The sequence below is a fragment of the Aspergillus ruber genome, assembly GCF_000600275.1.
Source record: "Aspergillus ruber CBS 135680 unplaced genomic scaffold scaffold00007, whole genome shotgun sequence".
In the NCBI taxonomy this organism is placed as follows: domain Eukaryota; kingdom Fungi; phylum Ascomycota; class Eurotiomycetes; order Eurotiales; family Aspergillaceae; genus Aspergillus; species Aspergillus ruber.
The window spans coordinates 75,222-87,345 of record NW_024467303.1 but is presented as its reverse complement, the minus strand read 5'-3'; the positions used below and the strand labels follow the sequence as shown (position 1 = coordinate 87,345).

Here is a 12,124-nt window from a genome sequence, read left to right as displayed (position 1 = left end):
CGTTCGACGGAAGTCTCAAATTAAGCAATGAGTGGAAGTGGGTGACAGATCTCTATCGCAGAAGTAAACTGTATAGTTTACTGAATAGGCAACTTGGTCATGGCAAGGGTATGAAGGTAGCAAGTGAAAAAATGGAGAAGAGAGGAAGCCATTATTTCTTGTGAACTACCTATCCACGAGATACAACTCACCCGTCTTAGCAACTCATTTTATATATTCATCGTAGTGCATCCAAATCTACATATATTCTATGACTTCATCCCATAACTGTATAATACGCAGCTCTCATGATCTTTAGAATTCCCTTGACGTGTTTAAATAGATATCTCGTACGCTAGCGTCCTCCCGGATGGTACTCAACATATCTTCAATGCTCTTAATCTGTTCTTTATCCCTCACTTCCACCAACGTCTCCTTATTCGGATCCCAGATAATTTCTAGCTCTTCAATATTGAGCCCGGTTAGTTTAGAGAAAGTCTCTCCAACCTCTTTCGTTTCAGTAGGCTCGGTGAAGATAGCAAGACGACCATCCTCGCCTGCGACGATGTCAGCTGCACCAGCTTCAATGGCCTGGTCTAAGTAGTCGTCCGGACTCGCGCCATCCTTTTTCTCGAAGATTATTCTACCCTTCTTCTCAAAGAGGTATGTAGTAGGCGTTACGACCCCCTCAACTTCCTTGATAGCATGGCGCACATCTTGCAAAGTACGCGCTTTCTGATCCGTCTGGCATTCAATCACAACAGCAACGGAAAAGGGTAGCATAGCCTCAATTGTTACTTGTTCGAGAGCTTGGCCCGTAACGCTTATCCCCCGACCTCGTGCGATAGCTGCTTCAATGACTGCTTTCGGGATTTCAGCTCGTTTGGCGTTCGACAGTAGAAGAGTCAAACGGGGATTGAATTTAGGATCAGGTCCCCACACTAGAAGCAATTAGCCCGATTTGCAGCGGACTTAATGAAAAGCTAAAGTACTAACTCACTCTGAGTAGCACTGCTAATATCCTTGACTACAGCTTGCCGTTCCTTGCTCTTTGCCTTGTCATTCTTTGCCTTGTCGTGTCTGATAGTTGACCACCGATTGTGCCCTGAGAATAGAGTGGCACTGCTATTAAACTCACGGCAAGCCTTGCTCCCCTGGCGTCCAATGCGACTATACTGTTGCCATAGCCCCTTGTTCAGTATCGTAGCCATTGTGTGAAATAAATGTTGAATTTGAGAATCTCCATGTTCCGGAGATTATGCGGAGCCGGCCCGATAATTTTTCCGACCCCGGCCAAGAGGACAAGTGCCCCCCGTTCGGAGACATGTATCTATACCGCTGGTCGCTACTATATCTCCTTCATTGCCATTGCTTCGTTACTTTTGTTTCTACTCCCTATTGAAGGGCTAGATGCTCTGATTGGGATTATCAAATCCAATGTCTTCTTCCGAACCTACGGCCGCCGCTGCTGCCGCTGCTCCTGCCCCCGATGATGCGGCCCCGCGAGCGGAGCTCGATATCACCAAGCTCCATGCGCTGCCCTCCGAACAGCAGGACCTCTACCTCCTCACGTTCACCTCCGAATTAGTCCAACATGTTTCTGTACTGGACAAAGCGCAGATATCATCCCAGCAGAAATTCCTGAAGAAGGAACTGTTCAAAATCCTTACCCTATCTTCGCCGACAATTACTCGTGTTATCCGCAACAACTTGGGACGGTGCTTCGGAGCTATACTGGGCAAGGGGGACCGTGGGATACTGTTCGAAACTGTTACCGATCTGCTGGGAGTCTTGAACGCAGGGAAGAGCGAGGAATTGAAGACGAAATTCGCCGCGGGGCATTGTCTAGGAGAGGTCTTTGCGGCTGCTGGAGAGAGCGCCTTTGCGCAGTCGGGCCTTGTAATCTCGAGCTTGCTCAAGTTGCTTAAACCTTCTGCGAATCATACTGGTCTCCGTGGCTCAATATTCTCTGTAATACGGAAGGTGGTTGTTGGGGCGGGAATTCCGGTGGACGAAACAACGGCCCGTGATGTCTGGAAACAGGCTCGCAATGCAGCAACCAGTGATAAGTCGACGTTCGTCCAGCTTCATGCTTGTCGCTGCATTGAGCATTTAGTGAAGGTGACGCCACACTTTGACAATTCGAATGATTTCGACAATCTGAAATCTGTAATCTGGAAAGTCATCGACAGCCCTGTTGCTCCCGTTCGGCATGCCGCTGCCTCTTGTCTGGCTCGAGTCTTAGTTAAACTCCATTTACCAGATACCCGGATCCAGCCTGCTCCTAAGCCCAAGAAATCGAAGCGAATGTCCAGGAAGCCGACACCCAAGCCGGGAGAGGATGAGGATGAGGCGGAAGTTTCAGAACCGTCAACCCCCAAGAAGCCAGAGTCGCGCCTGTTCTTCCTTCTGCCTGACCTTTTCCATCAATTGTCAACACAGTACATGCGCAGCACCACCTCTAATCGTGCCCGGGCAGCTATTGCCGTCTGCTACAAGCAGGTCCTGCGCAACCTGGGTAATAAGTTTATTGAAGAACGCTATGGCCAAATCGCAAACCACCTCCTGTTTGAGCTTCTCAATCATCCTACCGTGACATATAACCGCTTCCGACTTCTCATGACGAGAAAGTTTGTCAAGAGTATCTTGGAAGACACGATTGGCCGTGAATCGCTCCGGGAGAACAGCCAGCTCAATGCAGCGAAATGGTTGATCAATGAAATTCTTAAGGATTACCCCCAGGTCATCCAGGAACGCCGCGAACCCAGCAAGTATACATTAACAAGCACGCTCAGTGCATTGTCATCTCTGATCAGTTCCTTGGGCTCCGCTTTTGGCACATTGGCTGAGAGTTGTCGTGAGGCTCTGATTCAAGTTCTTCCCCATCCAAGCTATACTGTTCAGATCCACTCTGCGCATTGCTTGCGGACATTTGTTTTAGCTTGCCCGCATCAGCTTCTATCATGCGTGACAATTTGCTTGAACAGCCTGAGCAGGGAAATCGGTCAGCTATCCACACCTCGACAGTCACCACGCCGCTGTGTTGCCTATGCAAACGGGCTTTCTGCCATGTTGAGCACGTCTCGCCTGCAGCCCCTTTACGGTTCGGTTGATATTTTCGCTCGCGTTTTTACCCAGGCTACCGATTTATTAAAGACAAGCACCAGCTCTGAACTACGTGCTGCAGGTACACAGGTCCAAGTTGCCTGGATCCTGATTGGAGGACTGATGTCCCTTGGACCCAGTTTTGTGAAGATACATCTCTCACAGTTGATGCTGCTATGGAAGAATGCCCTCCCTAAGCATATGGGCAAGGAAAGCTTCGCCCAGCGCGGAAACCTGGAGATTAGCTTCCTTACCCACGTCAGGGAGTGTGCCCTGAGTTCACTGCTAGCATTCATGGAATTTAACGCTAAACTGATTACGTCCGATGGCGCGAAAAGAATAGCTAGCATGTTGCAGAACACAGTCGACTTCCTTCATGACCTTCCCCGGCAGAAGTCTGTTGAAGATCTGTCTCAGCGGCTCCACCCTTCTTTGCAGTTGCATGATCTAGCCACAATGGTTCGTCGACGTGTGCTTCAGTGCTTTACCAAATTGATTCACGTCCACCATCTTAATCCCAGTGAGATCATCTCCCAGTCCAGCTTGCTGGGCCTTGCAATCTCATCGTTCGCGGACCCGGATTCGACACAAGCTAGTCCTTTGGAGAGCTCTATCGCAGCTTCTACTAGTCAGTTCGAGACTCTGTGGGATCTGTCCGACAATTTTGGATTTGGTGTCACAGGGTTGGTTAGGGAGTATATCGGTGCGACATTGTCTGGAAAGCATGATAATGACAACGGACCAGCTTGGTCCGCTGTTGAGTCTGGGGACCAAGCCATTGATGACGCTGTAAGTTAATTGTCTTTTCTGATCCTACTAGCAGTCGAAACTAATGTTTTCCGCAGTTGACCTTCCCAATCTGTCAAGCAAGCGAGCATGATTCCGTTCTTTTGTACTGCTCCAGAGGTGGCGACGCTCTTCATGCTGACCCTCCCGCCACCGGTGTTGTCAACGCTTCCATTGATCTGTTTTCAGTTGCCATCCCATTGCACGCCCCAAAGGTCCAGGAGAGCACCGTGGAACAAATTGCAACATTCCTGTCTTCCCCGACCCTTCAGCGTAATCCCGGGCGCAGAGCTGCGATGGTGGTCAATGTTGCTGTCGCTTTGCTTCAAGCACTGAAAGTTGCTGTTAAAGAGGCAGGTTCGGCCGCGGGCAGATTAAACCCTGCTACCGACAAGATTCTACAGGAGCTTTTGCAGGTGAGTGATGTAGGCCTCCTAGCATCAACATTGTGACTAATGTAAACTAGAAATTCATCATTGATGCTGATCCAATTGTTCGAACAATTGGCTCTGAGGCGCTCGGGCGACTGTGCTACAATTCTGGAAATACCTTTACCAACATGGCAATCAACTGGCTCGTGGACACCATCGTCGAGATCCGGGAACCCAATGCTCGTGCTGGCTGTGCTGCTGCTTTGGGTTGTATCCATTCCCAGATCGGTGGTATGGCGGCTGGTTTGCATTTGAAGACTATTGTCGGCATCTTGATGTCCTTGTGTAATGACCCACACCCTGTTGTACATTTCTGGGCGCTTGGAGGGTTGGAAAGAGTCTCCAATTCCGCAGGCCTCACCTTTTCGCCCTTCGTTTCCAGCACGCTTGGAATGCTTGCTCGACTTTACAACACCGATACCCACAATGAAGAGTCTGCAACGTTGGCGACCTCTAACATTGAATTATCCTTCCTCACACCTGTCGTTGTTAGCCGCTGTGTTGATTCCTTGATTAATGTTTTGGGACCCGACCTTCAAGACATCGCTAAAACGCGCAACCTCATTCTTACGCTCCTCCGTCAGTTTCAGCTAGAGGACAACCCAGCTCTGGTTACCGAAAGTTCGAAGTGTTTGGATCACTTGTCGTTGTATGCATCTGGATACGTGGACTTTGCTGGATATGTGAAGCGACTTCAAAACGAACTCACTGCCAGTAATCCATTGATGAGAGATGTGGCAACCGGAGGGTTAAGCAACCTTATGAAGAGAGGCGCTGCGTCTGTCATCCAGACTGCCGCGCCTGGTCTCGAAGAGCAAATCTGGATCGCATTTGACGACAACCCAGACAATACAGTACTCAAGAGCATGATTCAGGACTGGCTGCAACAGACGGCGCTTGCGGAAACCGAACTGTGGATCCAACGGTGCCATACCATTCTGACCAAGACACGTACCAAATCAGATGAGCCCCCACCACCATCTGCTGCTCCCAAGACTGCCGGCGGTGATATACAAGACGATGAAGTGGCTGGGTTTGCGTCCGCTGTTGGCGAAGGACAAGCTGAGGCACCAGGTGACACTGTTGCGGGCCAGGAGTTGCTGAAATGGCAGACCCGCAACTTCGTTATGGAGTGTCTTAGTGAACTATTGGCGACAGTGCAAGAGGCTATCTTGCCTGATCAGACGATTCCTGCTGAACTTGCCCTGCAGCATAAGGTAGGGGATATTGTCCGGATGGCGTTCTCGGCGTCTACTGCGAATGTTGTGGAATTGAGAGTATGGGGATTAAAGATTATTGATCAAGTTCTTAAGGTATGCCACCTTGCTAACCTATTGAAATTCCTTTGACTTAAGCGATTTCAGATGTTCGGCAAAACTCCAGATCCAGACTTTACAGAGGCGTCCCTGCTCGAACAATACCAGGCTCAAATTGGTTCGGCTCTTACACCGGCTTTTGCGGCTGATTCGTCACCCGAGTTGGCTTCTGAGGCTATAAATGTGTCTGCCACGTTCATTGCCACAGGTATCGTGACCAATGTTGAGCGGATGGGAAGAATCCTCAAGCTGCTGGTCCTTGGTCTTGAGAACTTTTCTAGTGAGTTCATTTTCACCATTAGTTTGCAGTTGACACTTGCTGACACGAGCAGAAAATCCGGATACTACTGAGATTGGCGATCTCAAGGGACTGAACTCGAACGCGAAAGTCATGGTCAAGTTGGCCCTCTTCTCGGCCTGGGCCCGGTTGCAGATTGCGAGCATTGAACAGGAATACTTGACACAAGTAGTCCAGCCTCACCTTGCAACGCTTACTCCACTGTGGCTTTCGTCTCTTCAGGAGTATGCGCGTCTGAGATTTGAGCCAGATATCTCAGGAAGTCTGGGAACAGGACCGCTTACTGGAAATTTGGACGAGGTTTATGCTGCGCTGAACCGGGAGACTTTGTTGAAGGTAAGCTTCTAGCGATTATCCTGGTTTGTTTTTGAGACGTAAAACTAACTTAAAATACAGTTCTACCAGGATACATGGTTGAATCTTGTTGACGCTATCGCCGGTCTTGTCGAGAAGGACATAGATTTTGTTTTTGATGCGTTGGATGGCCGGTCGAAGCCCGAAAAGCCTAGCGAGACCGAGGGCGATGAAGAGAAAGAGACTAACAGTGCCACAGAGGGCAAGGGCCACGATATCAATTACCGTGACGAACCCGTTGCGTTCTTCTTCGTCCTTTTCGGACTGGCGTTCGAAGCTCTTGTTGGCCAGTCGACTTCGCCAGCGCAAAGACTGGAGATCCTTCAGGCTCTCCGGAGAATCTTGCGACCTGTTATCTCTGGCAATGCTATCTACCAGGATGCTATTTTCGGGGAGACGATGGATAGCCTGGACCGTTTGGTGTTGACCGAAAGCATTCTTATCCAGAACGTCATTGTTGAGATTGCCCGAAACTTGTCCCTGGATCATCCTTCCGCGAAGAGTGGACAGGCACGAAGTGACCACCTTTCCGACGATATCGAGCAGCTCTTCGAGTTAACCAGGAGCATAATTCTTGTGCTTGCGGGATTGTTACCTAACCTTCGTGAAGCTACGCCGCTTGCCCGGTTCAACGTGTCGTCTGAAGACTCATTGTCGCTGATCCGTCTTTCACTGTCTTCTCTCGTTGATGTTGCGTCGATATTCCCGTCTATCATTCGCGATGATCTCCACGCGTGTATCCTACACATCTTCAGCACTATACTGGCTACTGGGTTATGCCAGGCGGAAGTGGTGCCTCAAGCGCTTCCGATCTTCAAGAATTTCATACACTGGATTACGCATCCAAGTGACAACGAGCCCGAGCTGCTGGAGAACCTCACCGTCGTATCTCATCAGATGCGCGGCTGCTTAACACGCTTCCTTGCCACTCTCACTATCGCCCAGCGTCGAGAATCCGAATCCTCTCTCCCCTGTGCTAAGAATACCCTCCTGGCTATCACCATCCTTTTAACCACAGGAGGCCACGTTATCCCACCGCAAGATCCTGTTCTCCCTCAGATCCTGAACGAACTCCTCGACTGCCTCCAGGATGTGGGTCTCGCCAACGTCGCAGCAGGATGCATCCGCTCTATCCTCTTAGCACCAAACCCCCGATCTCCTACAGACGAGGTAATCGCGCGCTACCTGACTCCAAGACTCATTGCCTTCCTCGTCAGCTGTCCCATGGAGAACGGCGAAGTCCCCAACGATCCCGAGGGTTGCCGGACCATCATCGCACGAACGCTGGTCAACTGCGTCAGCCACGGTACTTTCGCTGCGAATGAGATCCCGTCCGCCATGTCCCTGGTTTTCTCTGCACTACTCGCGCGCGGGAAACACGAAGGACGAGCTGTGTACAAAGAAACAGCAGGACACTTGCTCGAACTTGCAAAATCGGACCAGATAGTGTTCCGTGCGATGGTTGCGAGTATGAATGCTGAGCAGAAGGCGCTGCTGGAGGAGGTGTTGCGGAATGTAGAGGTTGATTCTGGTGCTGGTAATAAGACTGCAAAGAATAATGGGGTGCAGCAGGAGGAGCAGCAGAGTGGACCAAGTATTGCGTTGAGATTCGACTTTTAGTTTGCTTGTTTGAAGCTCTTGTTATTTTTATTCCATTTTGTATAAATCATGACTGGATGATGGAGACGGAGACATTCAGTTGTGCGTTAATGAATTTATATATAGAGCTCTAATTGAACACATGAAATAGTTTCTTTTATTTTGCAGTTCAAGTCTGCGATCACTGCAACTCTTCGAATGATTTTGCATGATATTCGTTCTCATCCTCGATTCATGCCTTACTGCATCACTTTTATTTTGCGTTTTTCCGTCGCTGCCTGCCCTAACTTCTACCTCCATGAGTCACCATACATTCGCCCCTCGCTCTCTTTCTCATTCTCTTCCCTCCATTCTTCTTCCACACTCTCTGCTCATTTTCTTTCCATCTGATATTTTCATCGATTTCTCTTCTACTCTATCCTAAAGAACTATCTACTATAGTCTGCCCTAACCTATACCCTCTATTTAATATACTATTACTGTATCCTTATCATTTCCTCTGTTCCTGGCCCATGGAAGGTGGCAGAGAAAGGGCCTGGGAAATACAAAGCCATATATATATCCCGCTATATATATGCAGCTCATAACTCATACAGCACAGCACAGCAATAATGGCCCCTAGAGGAAGGTTGATAACGATAGGGTTGGGCCTGGGGTGTTCTGGCTTTTTGTCGTGTTTATGTGAGTTTCGTTTCTCGGTTGGTTTACCGTGCCTGCTGACTTGGTTTAGAGTATCTTAGGCATGACAACAGGCCCCGGTGGGAGGCTGGTAGCAGAGATCTGGGACCCCGCCACTGGACCAGTCGACTGATCATGCTGGAATGCAGGGACGTTGGCACTGTCATGCTTCTCTGGGAAGGACTGGCTGGGCGGAAGGGCTGGGCCTGGGGGGAAGACCACCGTGTTTCCCCGTTTTGACGTGTTGCCACCAAATCAAAGTAAGTGCTCCTTTCCTGTTCGATTATGTCTGCTGACGTGGTATGGAGATTCTTGGATACAATAACAGGCCCTGGAGGGAGGCTGGTGGCGATAACTTGGGGCTCTCAGCCACTGGCCCAGTCGACTGATCAGCCTGGACCAAAGGTCATCGGGTAGCGAGATAAAGCGAGCAGGAACCTTTGCTATTCCTTGTTGTCATTGACCATTCTGTGCGGCCGCGCGGACACGTTGGGGGCATTTAGGGGTCTCAGCCTCGTCAAGCTTCAAGGCGTCCATTTCAACTTCGTCCCGATCGTGGTGATGCACAAGGCTGTGATACATGCTCGTCAAATAATAGAACACAGATCAACGGTGATAATTTGCATTTCGCATAAAATACGGAGTAACTCTGGGTGACGGCGGAAAAGACACACTTGTGCGTGGTATTTGGATTAAAAACCATGGTCTTTTTACTTTGGGGTCGCCGCTTTAACAGCGCATCTTGACTATACTAAATTCGTCCAAGTCCTATATCTAGGTCTATACGTGGCGCGTACATCATGAATGTAGAAGATAAAATGGCCGCCGTCTGCCCGTACATGATCCTTCTTAATCTCTTTTTTTCTTCCATCCAAGAAAGCCTGTCAAAATTCTACCACTCCTAGATCATATATAGACATCGCTGTCACTGAAAGAAGTTCATTATATCGCCAGACCAATGACTCGGGAGAGCAAAACAAAAACAGCAGGCCAGGTAGACTGGAACAGCTTCGTCCAACAGCCTAATGTTTATTTCGAGAGTAATTTTGCTGAATCAACAAAACGAAATATGCATTTTGTGTGATGCAATTTTCAAAGGTGTGTCTTTACTACTGTGTATAGCTCTTTGGTTGTTAATCTAATTCTAAAGTTTACCTCACTGCTTCAACCACCAGATTACAAGTATTGGCTCAAGAATGTCACTGAGACTTATCGAAGGGTTCCTTTATTGGTACCTTGAGAACCATCACGTCGTGTACCAATCAGGCTTTCTGGTCTTTGCATGATATTGGAGAGTGTTTTGGTGCGAGGAAATGGACCACCTCTTTGCTTACGACCTAAGACGGAAGATGACGCATGTAAGTGAATATCTGAATATCTTAGATAAGTGAGGATCAAGACTTATTTAACTAGCTAATGTGCACCGCTCTTATGTGACGACTCATATATGACAGCTCAACACTGCAGCAATGAATGATACATCGCAAATGCTGCTACTCAACCATGCTGCCAACAACCTCTATAAAGCCCCTTCATTACCTAGATAGATTTCCTCTTCTCTTTTCTTCTCCAGATTCGATATTCTCGTCGATGGTTGCAATAGTCTAGATAGGAATATTGACTCATTATTATCTACTATTCCGAGCCCGTGACATTGGATTGCTCTCATCAAATTTAGTTCCTTGTCTGTCAGAATGGTCATTGGATGGCGGATGCCTGTTTTCTCCATGAGAGCAAGCAGACAACCCAAGAGGAACCCATAACTCTCTTCTTTTTCATTTGCAATTAAACCAAAGCCAGCAGAGAATGTCTTATTGCATGCAGTGGACCCAGCAATATCAAGCAGCGGCATCTTGTACTTGTTTGTTCAATATGTGCAGTCCATGAAGAGAATACTTGGATAATGTTGAAGAAGCTCTAAAGATGTCTTGTGCGTGCAAAATACTGCATTCAAGACATGACAATCATTTGTCTGGTAATGGATGAAACAATCTCCATTAATTGGGACTGTATCAAGCAGTGCTTGGACTGGTGTATTCCCATCAAGAAGCTCATGGTGTATTTTCTGGTGTTTGTTGTAGATGTCCTGTTGTTTAATTGCAGATGAATCATCTTCATTGTACATGACAGAGGATTTGACTGGCATCCATGCCTGCTTTAAGTCGCGCCTCAACCTGAGAGCCTTTTTCGTCCATCTCTTGACGGCGAAGTGTTGGATGGGTAGAGGGAGGTGAGGGAAGATGATTATGCCTTGAATCTGTCAAATCAAGATGCCATTCATCATCTTGTCCAAGCTGTAAGACAAGTCTGAATGGACAGTCTGCTAACTTTGTCTGCCATTTTCGAACCCGATAATCCTCATTAATCCGAGACCTGTACTAGAGTGTCATTCCCACCTGAGGCTCTAGACCAGTACACCACAGCAATCATACAAGCAATCACAAATGCCCTGGAAGCATCCACAAAAAGAGCTCACGCTCACCCATCAGGCCATAGATGGTGGAATGAAGACTGCCAAGAAGCAGTCTTTGTTATGGGATTCTCGTACGAACCCAAAAAGGATGACAGTTTGACTAAAGCCAGCACGGAACGCAGCCAGCAAGGGGTCCGAAACAACTATCGTTGACCATCGTACAAATCCCTAGCATACCAGAACTATCGGTGAACCCTTCAGTCAACTCTTTACCTCCAAGAGGAATCGCTGAGAACATTATTTCGGAACATTGTTTCCATACATCCATAAAAGACGGCACCCACCTCTGTTCTGATTGTTTCTTCTTCAACGATTCCTTCTTGTATAATAAAGGGTAACTTTAGGTTAAGACAACTTGAGTTCAATCCCTAACAGTCTGAACACTCCGAAGAGTCTCACAAGATCCAGATAGCCCCCCAACTGAAGTAGAAACAGCACAATGAAATTTCCGCCGCACAGTACGCCAAGCAAAGCGGCAATATTGGCAAACACAACTTGACAGCTTCACTGACAGCTAGGATGTTTTCAGAGCGATCAAGTGGAATAGGACAGTGGGATCCTTCCCAATTCCACCTCTTAAGAATTCAGAAACAGTCCACACCACTTCTGACGCCAAAGCAGAGCTCCTGGTGAAAACCCTACTCCAAATGGCCGCCTGTATAGACGACATCCCCATTGAGCTTAGTGACAGCTCAGAGGCATCCCTTCCATTTCCAACTATTACAACAGGGGAAACCTATCAAGCCATTTTCTGAGCCAAGGGTAGCAGACCTGGGCAGGATGAGATATCCAATGCAGTTTTGAAGAAGGCCTGGCCTGCACTTGGCTCCCATATCTCAGCTCTCTACAAACACTGTGCTGCAACAGGATGGAACCCAGCTCCCTTCCGGCAAGCCCTGCTGGTAGCCCTTCCAAAGCCAGGGAAGAAAGACTACAGCAGCCCATGCTCATACAGACTGATTGCTCTCCCCCTCCCCAGGGAAAGGTCTGGAACGTTTGGTGGCCTGCAGACTTGCCTGGGTAGCCATCAAACACAAGATTCTTCATCCCCAACAGTTTGGGACTCTCCCCTGCCGTTCAGCTACTGACCTGGCAGCCAAGGCAA

At 48.4% G+C, this 12,124-nt stretch overlaps 2 protein-coding genes across 2 annotated transcripts; one reads left to right on the top strand and one right to left on the bottom strand.

Moving 5' to 3' along the window:
* Positions 1-211: 211 nt before the first annotated feature.
* On the bottom strand, positions 212-1,190 carry EURHEDRAFT_529569 (post-initiation translation factor DPC29; the record flags this gene model as incomplete). Its single annotated transcript, XM_040787114.1, has 2 exons — positions 212-920; positions 980-1,190. 2 exons carry the CDS (start codon positions 1,188-1,190, stop codon positions 295-297), a joined length of 837 nt encoding a protein of 278 aa, XP_040640387.1. The 3' UTR covers positions 212-294.
* A 133-nt stretch (positions 1,191-1,323) lies between these two features.
* On the top strand, positions 1,324-8,014 carry EURHEDRAFT_410481 (AP-1 complex accessory protein LAA1). Its single transcript, XM_040781368.1, has 6 exons — positions 1,324-3,873; positions 3,930-4,286; positions 4,337-5,614; positions 5,666-5,897; positions 5,950-6,251; positions 6,312-8,014. The coding sequence occupies exons 1-6, from the start codon at positions 1,417-1,419 to the stop codon at positions 7,887-7,889; spliced, it is 6,204 nt and encodes a 2,067-aa protein (XP_040640386.1). The 5' UTR covers positions 1,324-1,416; the 3' UTR covers positions 7,890-8,014.
* The last annotated feature ends 4,110 nt before the right edge of the window (positions 8,015-12,124 follow it).